At 42.9% G+C, this 18,609-nt stretch overlaps 1 protein-coding gene across 1 annotated transcript in view; it reads left to right on the top strand.

The window, feature by feature from the left end:
- Nucleotides 1-18,609, top strand: part of pip4k2aa (phosphatidylinositol-5-phosphate 4-kinase, type II, alpha a) — a 248,466-nt gene that overhangs the window by 219,614 nt on the left and 10,243 nt on the right. The window contains exon 8 of the mRNA XM_070881403.1: nucleotides 2,821-3,073. Coding sequence (XP_070737504.1) covers nucleotides 2,821-3,073 — 253 coding nt within the window. The remainder of the gene's footprint in view (nucleotides 1-2,820; nucleotides 3,074-18,609) is intronic.

The raw sequence follows: 18,609 nt of genomic DNA, 5'->3' as shown, positions 1-18,609 counted from the left end.
GTCATATTTGACCCTGACATGAGCTTCTGACCACACATCTATGACATAACTAAGATCGCCTATTTCCACCTCCGTAACATCGTCCATCTCTGCCTCTGCCTCAGTTTATTTGCTGCTGAAACCCTCATCCATGCCTTTGTTACCTCTAGACTTGACTATTGCAACACACTCCTGGCTGGCCTTCCTCATTCTACCCTACATAAACATGAGGTGATCCAAAACTCTGCTGCCTGTGTCCTAACTCGCACCAACTCCCGTTCACCCATCACCCCTGTGCTCGCTGACCTATATTGGCTCCCGGTTAAGCAGTGCCTCGATTTCAAAATTCTCATTCTTGTTTTCAAATCCCTCCATGGCCACTTCCCTCCCTATCTCTGTAATCTCCTCCAGCCCCACAAACCCTTGAATTATCTGCGGTCCTCTAATTCTGGTCTCTTGAGCATCCCTGATTTTAATCACTCAACCATTGGTGGTCGTAACTTCAGCTGCCTAGGCCCTAAGCTCTGGAATTCCCTCCCTAAACCTCTCTGCCTTTCTTTCCTCCTTGATGGCGCTCCTTAAAACCTACCTCTGATCAAGCTTTTGGTTATCTGCCCTAATTTCGCCTTATGCTGGCTCAGTGTCCAATTTTGTTTTATGACACTCCTATGAAGGGCTTTGAGATGTTTTACTACATTAAAGCCACTATATAAATGCAAGTTGTTATACTTCCTGAAAGGGTAGTGGAAGCAGATTCAGTAGTAACTTTCAAAAGGCAATTGGATGCATACTTGAAGGGGAAAAATATGCAGGGCTATGGGGAAGAGCATGGGAGTGGGCCTAATTGGATAGCTCTTTCACAGAGTTGGCACAGGCACGATGACCTCTTCCTGTGCTGTAAGATTCTAGATCCCAATTGTAAGAATCTATATTTAAAAAGTTTAGTTCTTACTACACTCTCAACTGTTCAATTCTTTTTAGTTTATTTTAACTTACTTTTTTGTGGGAGTCTGGCCAAAAAGTGCCAGGGCTGAATGTCAATCAAGCAGTGTGAATGATACAAGCAGTTGTGGTGGAAGAAATTTGCCTGCGACTAAGAGCAACACAGAAGTGTGTTACAGGCAGTATATGACAACTTGGGCTGTGCACAAGGCATTTGAAATGGATAGATATCTTTTGTCTGTCATTTTGCTTATTGAATAAACCTGTTTTTCTCTCATAATTAATGACTTTCTACTTAATAGTTCATCAGTCATATTGCGCAAAATATTTTTCCCCCAACCCCCCAATCAAAAAAAACATTCCAGCTAATTTCATTGCAGGAAAAACAATTTCTTCAAAGTTACAATGCCCTTAATGTGCTCTACCCAGGTTCCGACTGAGAACTTTTGATAAGTGCGTTGCTTCAAGTATTTTATATTCTGAGTCGAGCGAGTTATCATAGATTTTAAGGAATAAAAAGATGCACAGATTATCTGAGCAAACCTGAAATTCCATTTACAGAATACTGTAAAAATACCTGCTCCTCTAGAAGCTTTGGATAACATTTAAGGAATCTGCCCAGCACTCCACCCGTCTGTGCCTCCCTCCGAGGCCTGCCTGCACTTCAGCTGCACGTTAGTTCTCTGTTTTATACATCCTTCCGGACTGCTTCACCTATCTCCATGATCCAGCCTTCAAAAAAAATTATACTCCAAGGCTTTACCAGATACACAGCCCAACATCATCTTTAGCACATGAGCAATACTGAAAAGGATCTGTTTGTATACATATATAATAAATACAGTTCTTTGTATCTCTATTTGGTAGGAAGTTAAGTGAACACTTAATTATCATCAATTCCTTGTATAAGGATGGCTGATGTCTGTGTAGTTATTATGGATTGAATTTACTTGAGTTGGTATGCATGCTAAAATAAGACTGAACATTTAATGAAAGTTTTTGTTTTGTTTCATTGTGGGTAATTTTAACAGATTATTACATTTTCCTGTCTCCCTCTTATTTTCTCCTCTTAAGATTTTGTTCATACTGCTGGTACAGTTTTACATGCACCTGACACTGTCCAGTGCCTTGTCCGAGTGATCATTCCTCACGAGCCTGGACATTAAGTGTCCGCAGGCTATTCGCACCTGGGTAACATCACAGGCAAGCCAGATTATGTTCTCCCAGTTAGAATTTGCATCATGGGTTACTATATATGACCCATTCAGGAGTGGGAAGCTTTTCCTCTTCCTACGCCCTGAGAGTCTCGTGTCAAATGCAGTGCCTCTATTCTAATGTATCAGCTGTGGCTCAGTTGGTAGCACACTTGCCTCTGAGTCAGAAGATTGTGAGTTCAAGTCACACTTCAGGAATTTGAGCACACACAAAAAATCTAGGCTGACACTCCAGTGCAGTGCTGAGGGAGGCTGAGGGAAGGTGTCGTCTTTTGGATGAGACGTTAAACCAAGTCTGCGCTCTCAGGTGGATGGAAAAGATCCCGTGGTACTATTTTGAAGAGCAGAGGAATTATTCCAGGTGTTCTGGCCAATATTTATCCCTCAATCAACATAACATAAAAACCCCCAGATTATTTGGTCATTATCACATTGCTGTTTGTGGGAGCTTGCTGTGAGCAAGTTGGCTGCCGTGTTTGCACTCCAAAAGTACTTCATTGGCTGTAAAACGCATTGAGATGTCCAGTTGTCGTGAAAGGCGCTATATAAATGCAAGTCTTTCTTTGTGATCAATTTATCCAGTTTTTTAAATTCTTCAAGGTACATTTAAGATCATCTTTACAGTTTTGCTTCTAGCTATGAGTACTTTTAAATGTGATTTTCACATTCTATAATTTTGCTTTAGTTCCTTGCTCAGCTGAAGATCATGGACTACAGTCTTCTGGTTGGTATTCATGATGTTGAGCGAGCTGAACAGGAAGAAATGGAGTTTGAGGATGAAGAAGATGAAGGAGAAAGTGATGGGGCTGGAGCCCATACAACTGGATCATGTGGAACACCTCCAGACAGCCCTGGAAATATGCTGAACAGCTCAAGACCATTAGCACCTGGTGAATTTGACCCAACTATTGATGTGTATGCCATAAAAAGCCATGAAAGTAAGTAAACATTTACATTTTGTACACACAATAATACACATAATAAAAGCACTCAATAAAGGATACAAGTTGTTTCCAGTGACTATAACAAAATAGTTGTTGGCATTAACATTAATGTATTGATGAAATTTACACAGAAAATAAAAACTTAGTTGTCAGTATAATGTAAACTTATTTAATTCAACCATTATGTACCTGTCTGAAAAAACGTTCAACTATTTATATAAAGACAATTAAATACAAATTCTAATTCTGATAAATGTGTATCTAATCTTCCCCAGAATGCATTTTTGCAGATCTTGATTTAACCAGACTACTTATTTCTAAATTAAATCTAATTTTATCATACAAAGCAAAATACCTTGGATGCTAAAAATCTGAAATAAAAACAGAAAATGCTGGAAATCCTCAGCAGGTCAGGCAGCATCTGTGGAGAGAGAAACAGGGTCACCGTTTCAGGTCGATGACCTTTTGTCAGAACTGGAAAAAATGAGAGATGTAGCAGATTTTAAGCAGGTGCAGAGACAGGGAAAAGGAGTGGGGGGGGGGAGAGGAGGAAAGAACAAAAGGGAAGGTCTGTGGTAAGATGGGAGGCAGGAGAGATTAAAAGACAAAAGGGATTGATGGTGCAAGGCAAAGGAGATGGTAATGGGACAAGAAAAAGAACAAAGGATGAATCTGGAAGAGGTGTAAATGGGAATGTGGTCAATGCCTCGATGCTGGGATGTTAGACCGAGAGAGAATGCTGACTTTGATGCGCCTATCCTGCCAATGAATTTGCAGGATTTTGCGGAGCAGCGTTGGTGGTACTTCTCAAGTGCTTTGAGGTGCATACTGTACATAGTCCATGTCTCTGCGGCATTTAGGAGGGCGGGTATCACTACTGCTCTGTAGACCCTGAACTTGGTGCCGGGTTTGAGATCCTAATCTTCGAACACACTTTTCCTCAGGCGGCTGAAGGCTGCACTGGCACACTGAAGGCGGTGTTGGACTTCGTCATCGATGTCTGTCCTTGCTGACAGTAGGCTCCAAGGTATGGGAAGTGGTCCACATTGTCCAAGGTCTCGGCACAGATCTTAATAATCGGGGAGCAGTACTGTCAGCTCCGATGGACAAGCCACATTGTTCGCATGCCCGATACTAGACTTCGGAAACAAGCGCTCTACTCCGAGCTATGTCACAGCAGGTGAGCCCCAGGAGGACAGAGAAAATGCTTCAAGGACACCCTCAATGCCTCCTTGAAAAAATGTAATCCCCACCGACTCTTTGGAATCCCTGACCCAAGACCGCTGTAAGTAGAGGAGAAACATCCAAGAGGGCACCGAACACTTCGAGTCTCTTCGCCGGGAGCACGCGGAAGCCATGTACAAACAGTGGAAGGAGCATACTACAAATCAAGCACCCCACCCACCCGTTCCATCAACCACCATTAGCCCCACCTGTGACAGAGACTATAGATCCCACATTGGTCTCATCAGACACCTGAGAACTCATTTTAGTGTAGAAGCAAGTCATCCTCGACTCCAGGAGACTGCCTAAGAAGAAATGAAAATGGCAGAATCATCAGCAGCTGCCATGTGGAAAAAATAGGGGCAGAAGTTATGGTTTGAAATTGTTGAGCTCGATGACGTGTCCAGAAGGCTGTAAAGTGCCTAATCGAAAGATGAGGTGCTGTTCCTCGAGCTTACGTTGAGCGTCACTGGAACTGTGCAAGAGGACGAGGACGGAGAGGTCAGAGTGGAGTGGAGAATTAAAATGGCAGGTGACCGGAAGCTGGGGTCACCCTTACAGTTGAATAGAGATGTTCCTTCCATAAAGCGGTCACCCAATCTACGTTTGGTCTCCCCAATGTAAAGGAGACTGCATTGTGAGCAGAAAATACAGTATACTAAATTGCAGGAAGTACAAGTAAATCGGTGTTTCACCTGGAAGGAGTGTTTGGGGCCCTGGACAGTGGGAAGAGAGGAGATAAAAGGGCAGGTGTTGCATCTCCTCTGCTTGCGCAGGAGGGTGCCAAAGGAAGGGGTGGGGGTGAATGAAGATTAGATCATGGTGTCATGGAGAGAATGGTTCCTTCGGAATGCTGAAAGGGGAGGAGAGGGAAGGGAAAAATGTGTTTGGTGGTGGGATAACGCTGGAGATGGTGGAGGATGATCCGTTGAATGTGAATGTTGGTGGGGTGAAAGGTGAGGACAAGGGGAACCCTATCATGGTTCTGGGAGGGAGGGGAAGGTGCGCGGAAATAGAACGGACACGGTCGAGGACCATGTCAACCGTGGTAGAGGGGAATCCTCAGTTGAGGAAAAAGGAAGACATTTCAGAAGCACTAGTATGGAAGATGACATCGTCAGAGCAGATGCGACAGAGATTTTTATCATTATATATTAACACTTTAAATCACACATGCAGTGACCTTTCCAAATTACTATATAATGGGAGTGAATTTTTTTTCAATGATTACTGTGGGATCTCCTGTGGTGCTGCTTATGGATTACATGGAATCACAGTACACCACAGAACAGGGCCATTCAGCCTAACGGGTCTATGCCAGTGTTTATACTCCACACGAGTCTCTACCCCGCAGCCCCCCCCCCCCCACCGTATCCCTCTTATTCTATTCTCCCTCTGTAAGCATGAAGCCTTGCCTTAAATGCATCAATGCTATCTGCTTCAACCACACCATTCTCACCACTCTCTGTATAAAGAAATGTTTCATAAACACTTTATTTGATTTCTTCGTATCTATCTTAGATTTATGCTGCCAACTCTCCGACAGTTGCACCAACGAACCCCTTATTCATTTTGAAGACCTCTATCAGGTCTCCTCTTAGTCTTCCCTTTTCCAAAGAAAAAAGCCCCAGCCTGCTCAATTCTTTCTGATGGTTGGATCCTCTCAATTTTGGTAACATCCTTGTAAATCTTTTCCACAATTTCTCTAGTACTTTGATAGCCTATTTATAGTATGGAGGCCAGAACTGCATACAGTACTCCCAAGTATGGTCTAACCATGGTTCTATAAGATTACCTCCTGCTATTGTATTCTATTTCTCCAGAAATAAACTCCAGTACTTTGCACTCTTTATGGCCTCATCAACTTATGTTGCTACTTTTAGTGATTTATGTATCTGTATTCCCAGACATGCTTGCTCTTTTATAATAAAAACAGAAAATGCTGGAAATCTCAGCGGGTCAGGCAGCATCTGTGGAGAGAGAAACAGAGTTAACGTTTCAGATCGATGACTCTTCATCAGAACGCTCTGATTAAGGATCTTCGACCTGAAATGTTAACTCTGTTTCTCTCTCCACAGATGCTGCCTGACCCGTTGAGATTTCCAACATGTTCTGTTTTTATTCCAGATTCCAGCATCCGCAGTATTTTGCTTTTGTATTAATGTTTGCTCTTCTACTCCATTTAATTCATTACCTTCCAAGAAATAACTTATTCTTTCTATCAAAATGAATCTCTTACTTTGCTATATTGAATTTTGTTTTCCATTTATCCACCCACTCTACAAGTCTGTTTATGTCTGCCTGTATTTAGGTGCAGCCCTCTACACTATTTCCAATTTGCTATCATCTGCAAATTTCAATACCATACCTCCAATTCCTGAGTCCAAATCACTTATGTATATATATCATGGTCCCAGTACGGAACCCTGTGGGACGCCACTTCCCTCTTTCGGCCAGTCTGAGAAAATGTCCTTACCTCCTACTCTCTGTTCTCTGTTTTGTAATTATCTTTCAATCTATTATTCCACTGACCTGACTGATCTTTCTCATGAGTCACTTATGTGGCATTTTATCGAGGGCCTTCTGAAAGTCCATATTTACCACATCATCTAAATTACCCTTATCTATTCTTTCTGTTCCTTCAAAGAATTCAATAAGCTTGGTTAAATATAACCTTCCTTTTAGAAATCTATGCTGACTAGTTTTTATGTTTTCTGTCTCTAGATGTTTTGTTATCTGATCTTTTAGCAAAGATTCTAGTATCTTTCCTACCACTGACAAGGTAATTGGTCTATAGTTCCCTCGATTACTTCTATCCCATTTTTGAAGATAGGAATTACATTTGTTGTTTGTCAGTCCTATGGAACTATTTTCTAGTTACTTTTTATATATGGATTCTAGTGCCTCTGCTGTATCCTCCTCGTGAGTATCTGTGTGTGTGTCATTCATCTAGACCTGGCATCTTGCACTCAAGTTTGTCTTGATTTTCTAGTACGCCTTGTATTTCCTTACTTTCTATTTTAACTGTTGTAATATCGCTCGTAACTTTGCTCCTGGTTGGCCTCCCACATTCTACCCTACGTAAACTTGAGGTGATCCAAAACTCGGATGCCCGTGTACTAACTTGTACCAAGTCCCTTTCACCCATTACCCCTGTGCTTGCTGATCTACATTGGCTCCTGTTTAAGCAATGCCTCGATTTCAAAATTCTCATCCTTATTTTCAAATCCCTCCGTGGACTCTCTCCTCCCTATCTCTGTAATCTCCTCCATCCCCACAACCCCCCCCCCCCCCCCCCCCCCCCGAGATATCTGCGCTCCTCTAATTCTGCTCTCTTGAGATTCCCTGATTATAATCGCTCAACCATTCGTGGCTGTGCCTTTGTTGCCTCAGCCCTAAGCTCTGTAATTCCCTGCCTATAAAACTCTACCTCTCCTTGTTTAAGACGCTCCTTAAAACCTATCTCTTTGACCAAGCTTTTGGTCACCTGTCCTAATTTCTCCTTATGTGGCTCGGTCTCAAATTATTTGTTTTATAATGCTCCTCTGGAATGCATTTGGACGTTTTACTTTATAAATACAAGTTGTTGTTTGTTAGCCTCTTCAGTGAAAACGGAGGCAAAGTATCTATTCAGAATCCCTGCCATTTCAGAATCATTTTCTATGCGTTTACCTTCCTCATCCCTTAGTGGCCCTATCCGTACCTTAATTCTCTTTTTGTTACTTAAATGCCTATAAAATACAATTTATTTTTATATTATTTGATATTTTCATTTCATATTTGCTCTTTTAATTGCTAATTGTCTTTTTTCCTCATATTCCCTTTTGTCGTCATCTCCTTTATTGTTTATGTACTTTATATATGCCTTTTTCTTTAGATTCAATTTTATCATCACCTCGTTCTTTATCCATGGCATCTGATTCTTGATTGGTTTGTTATTTTTTTGTGGAATATATTTCTCCTGAACTCTTGTCAAGCTGTTCTTTAAAAGAACAGCAGTGGGTAATATTTAATGTTTGTCTCCAATTTATCCTCCCAAGCTTCATCCTCATTACCTCTTAGTTGCTGTTTTTCCAATCTATTAATTTGCTCTTTGTACCATCTATGGGGCTCAATTTTCCCCAGGAGTTGCTCCGTTTTTTTTGGAGTAAGCTGCTTTTTCTGGCGTAACTTAAAAGTCCCCAGTTTCCCCAATCAATTTGCACCAGCAAAAGGGGGCATTACGAGCCACCTATGCCAGTTCTGGCCATTTAGGCAACTTTGGCCAGCTAATAGTTACTCTATTTCTACTTAGGTCAGTGTTATGTGGCCACTTGAGAAAACCCTTGCGGAGAGTTAAAGAAATCACCGCAGGTAAGTACGTCGGAGACCACTCAGCCTGGATAGGAGCGGGAAGCAAAGAAGACCTGAACCAACCAAGCCTTAGGGAACAGACTTCCAAAACCATCCATCCTTCACACAATTAAAATAATAAATAAAAAATTAAAGTCCTACCTTCAGCATCAAACTGCAATTCACCTTTCTGCACTCGGCCCGGGAAGGCAGTGGGCCGCTGCGGGAGGCCACTCGGCCTGGGCTAGGGGCGGGAGAACGAACAGGGAGGCCACTTGGCCTGGGCTAGGGGCGGGAGAACGAACAGGGAGGCCACTTGGCCTGGGCTAGGGGCGGGAGAACGAACAGGGAGGCCACTTGGCCTGGGCTAGGGGCGGAAGCGATCAAACTGGCCGGCATTGGGGTACAATAGGAAGCACGGTTGAAATAGGGCAGGGATAGGGTGGGTGATCGAGGGTTCACACCTTCCTTGTTCCTGGTAGATGTAAAATTGCAGTCCCAGTCCAAGGTAATTACATTCAAAGATGACACCAAACTAATGGGGCTATGGGCTTTGTGGAGGTAGCCAGGATCTTACAAAGAAAGCTTGATGATGTTTGTAGTTGGGCTCATTGTGGCAAATAAAGTTCAATGGGGACAAATGCACAGTGGAAGTAAAAATAGGAAGCACTTAAACCCACTCCATTGATTTGTGTTGCAAGTTAAATTAAAGAGAGATTAAAAAAGAGTTAGTTTATTTTTGTAAGTGAGAGGAAACTTCAAGAAAAAGACTTTTATAAAAAGCTCTTTTATAAAGAGCTGTAAGGCAGAAGTTACCTTGGAGCTGCTCCCGCTTCGCACCTGTAACTTCACCGAAAGTGCAGTGGAAACCCCGTTTACAATAGCATCAACTTGCAAATGGCCGATTGCCAACTCGCAGCGCTACTGCGCATGCGCGACCATCACTATTTTCCACTGTGCATGCGCAGACATCCCGGCACATTTTCCAGCGCAGCATGCAGGCTCCACCCCCCGAGGCAACTGGCCATGCTGCGCGGCTGCAATGAAGAGGCCAGACAATGGCCAAAGTTGCAACATTATTTTCCGGCGCATCTCCGAAAGTACATAAGCATCGCAACTGTGGTAAGCACACTGAAAACAGGCTCAGCCAAAATTGAGCCCTATCTCTCAATCATTACTTTAAACCTTATTATATTGTAATCACTACTCAATTGTTGTTCTCCTCTGGTTACTCCTCTTCTTTGCTGTGATTCATTTCCTATTACTAGGTCTAGCACTGCTTCCTCCCTATTCGGGCTTCTTGCATATTGGGTCAGAATGGAGTCTTGTACTGTTTAAAACTCCAACCCCTTCTCCCCTTTCACTCTATTTCCTTGCCAGATTATTTAAGGCTAAATGAAATCCCTCATGATTATGATTCTGTATTATTATACTCATTTCATAGATTTGCCGACACATTTCTACCTCCGCTTTCTTTATGTAGGTCTGTAGTATACTCCTTATAGTGTGACTGCCCCTTCAACAACAATAACAACAACTTGTCCCAAGGCACTTCACAGGAGTATTATGAGATAAAACAATTTGACACCGAGCCGCATAAATAGAAATTAGCGCAAGTGGCTTGGTCAAAGAGGTAGGTTTTAAGGACCGTCTTGAAGGAGGAAAGAGAGGCAAGAGGTTTAGGCAGGGAGTTCCAGAGCTTGGGGCCTAGGCAACAGAAGGCATGGCCACCAATGATTGAGCAATTATAATCAGGGCTGCTCAAGAGGGCAGAATTAGAGGAGCGCAGACATCTTGGGGTGGGGGGCTGGAGGAGAACAGAGAGATAGGGAAGGGCAAGGTCATGGAGGGATTTAAAAATAAGGGTGAGAATTTTGAAATCGAGGCGTTGCTTAACCAGAAGCCAATGTAGGTCAATGAGCACAGGGGTAATGGGTGAGCGGGACTTGGTGCGCGTTAGAACAAGGGCTGCTGAGTTTTGGATCACCTCTAGTTTACATAGGTAGAATGTGGGAAGCCAGCCAAAAGTGCGTTGGAATAGTCAAGTCTAGAGGTAACAAAGTCATGGATGAGCTGAAGCAAAGGCAGAGATGGGCGATGTTATGGAGGTGAATATAGGCGGTCTTAGTTATACTGCGGATATGTGGTCGAAAGCTTATTTCAGGGTCAAATATGACACCAAGGTTGAAAACAGTCTGGTTCAACCTCAGGCAGAAGTTGGTAAGACGGATGGAGTCAGTGGCTAGGGACCGAAAACAATGACTTCGGTCTTCCCAATATTCAATTGGAGAAAATTTCTGCTCATGCAGGACTGATTGTCGGACAAAAAGTCTGCCAATTTAGAGACTGTGGAGGGATTGATGGAAGTGGTATTGAGGTAGAACTGGATGTCATCATACATATTGAAACTGATGCCATGTTTTTAGATGATATTGCCAAGGGGCAACATGTAGATGAGAAATAGGAAGATCCAAGAATAGATCCTTGGGGGTCAACAATGGTAATGAGGCGGAGGCGGGAAAAGAAGCCGTTGCAGATGATTCTCTGGCTATGGTTACATAGGTAAGAATGGAACCAGGCAAGTGCAGTCCCACCCAGTAGGGCAGCATTGGAGAAGGATAGAGTGGTCAACTGTGTCAAAGGGTGCAGACAGGTGAAGAAGGATGAGGAGGGATAGTTTGCCTTTGTCACAGTCACAAAGAATGTTATTTGTGACTTTGATGAGTGCTGTTTCATACTGTGGCAGGCACGGAATCCGGATTGGAGGGATTCAAACATGGAATTGCGGGAAAGATGGGCATGAACTTGGGAGGCGACAACATGTTCAAGGACTTTGGAGAGGAAAGGGAGTTTGGCGATGGGGCGGTTGTTTGCAAGGACAGAGGGGTCGAGGGTTGTTTTTCTGAGAGGGGTGATGACAGCAGATTTGAGGGAGAGGGGGACAGTACCTGAGGAGAGAGAATCGTTAACAATGTCAACTAACATGGGAGCCAGAAAAGGAAGTTGGGTAGTCAGCTGTTTGAAGGGAATAGGGTCAAGGGAGCAGGAAGTGGGAGACAAAGAAGTTCCTGAGCTCCTCACACTTGCTATCGGTGGTGGGATGGAGACTAGGGAGAGGTGTTCAAAAAGGCAGTTTGCAGTGGAGAATAGAAGCTGGGATTTATCTTTACATTCCAGAATTATTCTGGAAAAGTAAGCGATTTTAGCAGACGAGAACAGGACCCGATATTGCTTTATGTGGTTCAGCCATATCTGGCGGTGAATGGCTAAACCAGTTGTCCGCCATATCTGTTCAAGTCTGCGTCCCTTGGACTTAAGGGAATAAAGATCAGGGCTGTTTTCAGTCCATGTGTATTCTGTTTCAATGTCTTGTTGGTTATGTCCTTTCTTGCTATTGCAGTTATCTTATTTCTGATTAACCTCTCACCACCCATTCTTTCTTTCCTATCTTTTCTAAATACCGTATAGCCTGCAATATTTAACTGCCAATGTCTGCAGCCATGTTTCTGTTGTTCTTATTTCCTCACTTCTAATTGCTACCTCAAATGCCCCTATTTTGTTACTGATGCTCTGTTCTTAGCTATACAGAAAATTTTATATGCTCTTTTTTTTACTCCTGCATGATTTATAACAGGTATTATATTATTCATTCCTATATTCTTTTCTGTTTCCTGGGTATTTATTATCTTTGCTCTTAACCCCTTTTTCTTATCTTTAGGTTACTATTATTTCCATCCAGGCCCTCTTCTCCACTGCCTCCCCGCCCCTTTATTGGTTTAAAGTCTTTTTCACAATCTTCTTTATCCTTTCCACTCGAACCTTGGTCCCAGCCCGGTTCAGGTAAACTCCATCCCAGCAATACAAACTATTCCTGTCCTAGTACTGGTGCCAGTGTCTCCTGAAATGGAACCTTTACTTCCTACACCATTATTTCAGTCGCACATTCACTTTCCTGATCCCTATACCAATTAGCAAGTAGCTCGAGTAATAATCTGGAGGTTACCACCCTCGAGGTCCTGCTTGTAAATTTAGCTCCTAGTTCCTAATACTCCTTTAATGAGATCTCCTCCCTGATCTTTCCTATATCATTTGTTCTGACACAGACCAAAGCAACTAGTTCACCCCTTCCAAGTTCCTTTGTAACTTCTTTAAAATATCCCTCAGCCTGGAGCTGGGTAAGCAACGTATCCTCCTGGACTCTTAATCGCGACTGCCAAGGATACCCTCTAATCCCCCTAAATATTGAATACCCCAAGACCACAACTTTTCTATTCTATTGCCCCCCCCTTGGATTGCGTCCTCTCTACAGTGTCTTAGTTAGTATTCTGACCATCCTCCCCGCAGCCTTTTTCCTTATCTCCACATCGTACCTATTGGACATCCAGTTTCTGCGGTTCCTCCTACCCTGCTGACTGTCAGTCACACTCCTTTTCCTATAACTGCATTTCTCTACGTGGTGTGATTGCATTCTGGAGTAAACTATCCACATGCTACTCACCTTCCCTTATGTGTCGGACTCTGGCTCAACATCTCTGAGCTGAAGTGACTCTCGAGACACAGACACTTCCCACAGATTTTGTCATCTTTGTTCCAGACAGATTACAGTTAAAATTGTGAAGCCTGGGAAGTATATTTGGGGTGGGGTTGGAAAAAGCAAGATGGAATAGAATTTTATTGTTCTAAATAGTCACAGTCATCTTTATTGCATTAGGCTCCTGCAGCAATAACCAATAAAAAATGTTTTCCACAACAGGCACATCATAACTTCTTCCAGAAAGTGCAGATGAGGGCAAACATCACCACAGACTGGTTACACCCAGTTTATTGACTTTGTTGTCATAATAATTAAGCGCACTTATAAACAAATAGTTTCATCATCCTATATTGTACCAACTGTTTTTATTGTTCAGATTTGAGAGAGGAGATTTGTTTTCTTTTGTGACTATCAGGGTGAGGAGTGTCATTCCCTTGAATCATCATCTGTTCACTTTTGGCAGATGGCATCAGATGCTTCCACATGTGCACAGTAATGTTTCCTTTACTCCACAAAGACTAAAATTCGCCGACCTTGCAACTTTTTTTGGCGATATTTCGCCATTTTCCACGAAAAACCAGTCGGCAGGAAATTCAGAGACGTCTTGCGGCAGCAGTTTTTAAGTACCGCTGGGGAGTGGACCGTCGCTGTGCAAGACTCGAAATAGCGCTTTCGCCAAAAATTTAGCTCAGCTCACACCCATATTTAGGATGAAAAAAACGGCAAAGAAAAAGCTGTGTTGCAGCCCTTGGAGCAGCGGTAAGTATGAAGACCTGCAAAAAAGGTAAGTTAAAGTTTTCATTTTTTAATTCTTTCGCAGTGATTCGCTAGTTAAGTGACTTGTGAATGTTTTGTGATTTAAAAAAAATTTTTTTTTTAGTGTTTTACCCCACTCCCAAGGCCTTTCTTGTAGCAGTATCGGCCTCCGAGTAAAGTTGCAGAAAATTTGCGGTTTGCGCCACGAATCCTCGTGCAACGCAAATTTTTACCACTGCGCAAATTGAAGCTTGAATTTTAGGCCTCGTAGCAGAGCAAAAGCGGTATTTTTGACAAAAAAAAACATTTTTGACAAAAACCTCATATCTAGCCCAATGTACCTGAACCCCAATCGAAGTTAATGTTGGCCAAAGATCCACTGAAAATTTTTACATTTCCCACACCAGCCGTTCTTATGGCATCAACAAGATTTACAATTCAGTGCTAATTAATGCCAGATTTTGCGCAGCACAGAATTTAATTTACAATAGCCACTAGGAAATGGGTTAAGATTACCTGAATTCTCCATGCTGAGCCCATAATTCTGGCAGAGAGGAAAGACTTTCATCCCATTAACCTGAATTGCAGTCAAACCCAGATCCTAGAAGCAAAACAATAATGTTCCAGCCCACAGTATCCAATCTTAATAAACTGAAATTGGGGCATTACAAAGTACATAATGCAGATCCATGCTAATGCTGGAGCAGGGCAGATGCGCAGAACTTGTGCATGATGCAATTTTAGCGTGCAGTGTAGAAAGAAAGAACTTGCATTTATATAGATCATTTCACAACCTTGGGATGTTCCAAAGCATTTTACAGTCACTCTGTCAACATCGTGAAATGTTTAATTTTCCCCATTCACCAATTTTTAAAACGATTCAAGTTCTAAAATATCCATTTAGGTTTTGAAATAAATGTGTTCGCTTGCAGTGAATTTGACTTTCGTTGCAAACCAACAAATTGTAAACATGGTTCACCTTTAATTAAATCTGTAAACAGATTAACCTATTTTCAAACATTTCTCCTTCAGTTACACAGCTGACCTTCGTTCTTATTCACCACACAGCTCAAAAAAAAACAAGGCTAGACTAATCAAGGAAGTGGCCCCAGAAATAGTGAATGCATTGGTGGTCATTTTCCATCATTCTATAGATGCTGGATCAGTTCCTATGGATTGGAGAGTAGCTAATGTAACTCCACTTTTTAAAAAAGGAGGGAGCGAGGAAACGGAATTATAGGCCGGTTAGCCTAACATTGATAGTGGGGAAAATGGTGGAATCAATTATTAAAGACGTAATAGCAGCGCATTTGGAAAGCAGTGATCGGATCGGTCCAAGTCAGCATGGATTTATGAAAGGGAAAATCATGCTTGACAAATCTTCTAGAATTTTTTGAGGATGTAAGGAGTAGAGTGGACAAGGGAGAACCAGTGGATGTGGTGTATTTAGACTTTCAAAAGGCTTTTGACAAGATCCCATGCAAGAGATTAGTGTGCAAAATTAAAGCACATGGTATTGGGGGTAATGCATTGACGTGGATAGAGAACTGGTTGGCAGACAGGAAGCAAAGAGTAGGAATAAACGGGTCCTTTTCAGAATGGCAGGCAGTGACTAGTGGGGTACTGCAGGGCTCAGTGCTGGGACCCCAGCTATTTACAATATACATTAATGATTTGGACAAAGGAATTGAATGTAATATTTCCAAGTTTGTGGATGATACTAAACTGGGTGGCAGTGTGAGCTGTGAGGAGGACGCTAAGAGGCTGCAGGGTGACTTGGACAGGTTAGATGAGTGAGCAAATGCATGGCAGATGCACTATTAAATGGATAAATGTGAGGTTATCCACTTTGGTGGCAAAAACAGGGAGGCAGAATATTATCTGAATGGTGATAGATTAGGAAAAGGGGAGGTGCAACGAGACCTGGGTGTCATGGTACATCAGTCATTGAAAGTTGGCATGCAGGTACAGCAGGCGGTGAAGAAGGCAAATGGTATGTTGGCCTTCATAGCGAGAGGATTTGAGTATAGGAGCAGGGAGGTCTTACTGCAGTTGCACAGGGCCCTGGTGAGGCCACACCTTGAATATTGTGTACAGTTTTGGTCCCCTAATCTGAGGAAGGACATTCTTGCTATTGAGGGAATGCAGCGAAGGTTCCTGGAATGGCAGTACTGACATATGAAGAAAGACTGGATCGACTAGGCTTATATTCACTGGAATTTAGACGAATGAGAGGGGATCTCATAGAAACATATAAAATTCTGACGGGATTTGACATTTTAGATGCAGGAAGAATCTTTGCGTTGTTGGGGAAGTCCAGAACCAGGGGTCACAGTCTAAGGATAAGGGGTAAGCCATTTAGGACCGAGATGAGGAGAAACTTCTTCACTCAGAGAATTGTGAACCTGTAGAATTCTCCACCACAGAAAGTTGTTGAGGCCAGTTCGTTTGATATATTCAAAAGGGAGTTAGATGTGGCCTTTATGGTTAAAGGGATCAAAGGGTATGGAGAGAAAGCAGGAATAGTGTACTGTAGTTGCATGATCAGCCATGATCATATTGAATGGTGGTGCAGGCCCGAAGGGCCGAATGGCCTACTCCTGCACCTATTTTCTATGTAACATTGCAGCAAAAAAATTCAAGTTCTATTTTAGATTCTACTGACCTGTTCAGACTTGCACCTTTCTCTCCCATGAATTAACTTATTTGGTGCATGGAAGTATATATGTTTACCAAGCCCAAAGTTTGTAAGAGGATATAGATATGGTACATTGGTGACCTTTTAATTTCCCTATATCAAATTACAATGATTGGAAACTTGCACATTGAATAACTAAAATAAGAGTTGGCAACTTGGTTTGTTTGTTTTTATAAATGGGCCGCATAATAAAATGGGCTTAATTTTCCCCAGTGATTTGCAGTGTTTTTTTTGCGGGTTTTTTTTTTTAGGTTCATTTATTTTTGTGTCTGCGCCAGTTTTTGTCAATTATACAAGTTTGCCCAATAAAAATTTCTCCTAGGTCGGCGTATGTGACTACTCCCGACAAACATTCCGGTAAGTTAAAAAGCTGCACACATTGAAAAATCGGCACAGAAAGATGTCATTGTTTTTCAGCCAGTGAAATTTTGGAGGGAGTCAAAAAGACTTATATATGCATAATTAAGATGACATTTTTTTACCTTAAAATGCAGTAAATGGAAGTTTGATGGAATTCTGTAAGTTTTCATATTTTTTCAGGGCTGGCGGAATCGGTCCCGCGACCGGACACAGGCTTGGGGTTCAGCTGCAAAAGAAGCCCGGGGTGGGGGGCTATGGAAGGCGATTGGAAAGCATCACAAGACCGCGCATCAAATGTAGCCTGGGGGGGTGGTTCCTGATCACAGCACCTGCTCAGACCTGGGTATGGTCCATATAGACTAGTGAGGAGAGAGAACAAAGAACCTTGTCCTGCCTGCCAGTCATTTTTGAGCTTCGTGCAAAGGTAAAATTTAAGCATGGGGGCAATGCTGACAATGCCATATCTTGTGCAAGCCTTTTGCATGATGGTGCTGCGGAGAAGACAATTGATTCAACGTCATTGCATGAGGAACCTCAAAGCACGTAGGGTGATGGATAGGAGGCCTTACCCACATCGGGTATATTAAGACAGGCATTCGTACCTACACCTGAGTGATGCAGACTGTGTCAGAAGGCTGCGTTTTCGCAAATAAGTTGTAACTGCGATCCGTGAGTTGGAAAAAGCAGACCTGCAACATAGAAGTGTCAGGAGGACTGCTTTGTCAGTTGAAGTGAAGGTTACAGCTGTACTTTCATTCTATGCATCTGGATCGTTCCAAGCTACAGATGGGGATGTGTACACCATTTCTCAACATGCAACACATGTCTGCATTCGGCAGATGATTGCTGCACTATATGCCTGGAGGAATGACTACATAAAGTTCCCCATGACTGCCTACGCAATGCAGGACAGGGTTGTGGGCTTCTCCAGGATTGCTGGCTTCCCAAAGGTACAAGGTTACATTGGTTGTACCCTCATCGCCTTGCGAGCACCTCTGGAGGATTCCGAGATGTAAAGGAACAGAAAAGGCTTCCACTCCATTAATGTGCAGCTCGTGTGTGACGACATGCATCGCGTCATGTCAATTGACCCTGGGAGCACCCATGATGCATTCATCCTATGCGAGAGCATTATATCTGCCATGTTTCAGCAGCATCCAGAAGAGCAGTACTGGCTCCTGGGAGGCAAAGGGTACAGCCTCACCACCTGGATCATGATGCCCCTATGCGTAACCCGGACGGAAGCTGACTGGAAATATAACATGTGGCACATTGCGACACGCAGCTTAATGGGAGAGGACCATTGGCATCTTAAAACAGCATTTCCGATGCCTGGACTATTCCAGAGGCTACTTGCTATTCTCCCCTGAGATTGTCGGTCAGTTCACTGTTGTGTGCTGCATGTTACATAACTTAGCCATCATAGGCAGCAGCAGATGGTAGTAGAAGACCCACCTGAAGTGAGATTGGCTGATGATAATGATGAGGAAGATGCAGATGATGAGGAGGAGCAGGAGGAGGACGAGGAAGTCATGCAATTACCTGAATCCGGAGCACGACGGTGGAAGAGGACGGGCCATCGTGCCCCTTTAACGATTGCTCGAGCCTTGCGCCAGCAGCTCATTC

The sequence above is a fragment of the Pristiophorus japonicus genome, chromosome 5, assembly GCF_044704955.1.
Source record: "Pristiophorus japonicus isolate sPriJap1 chromosome 5, sPriJap1.hap1, whole genome shotgun sequence".
Taxonomy (NCBI): domain Eukaryota; kingdom Metazoa; phylum Chordata; class Chondrichthyes; family Pristiophoridae; genus Pristiophorus; species Pristiophorus japonicus.
This window is presented reverse-complemented; position numbering and strand designations above follow the sequence as displayed.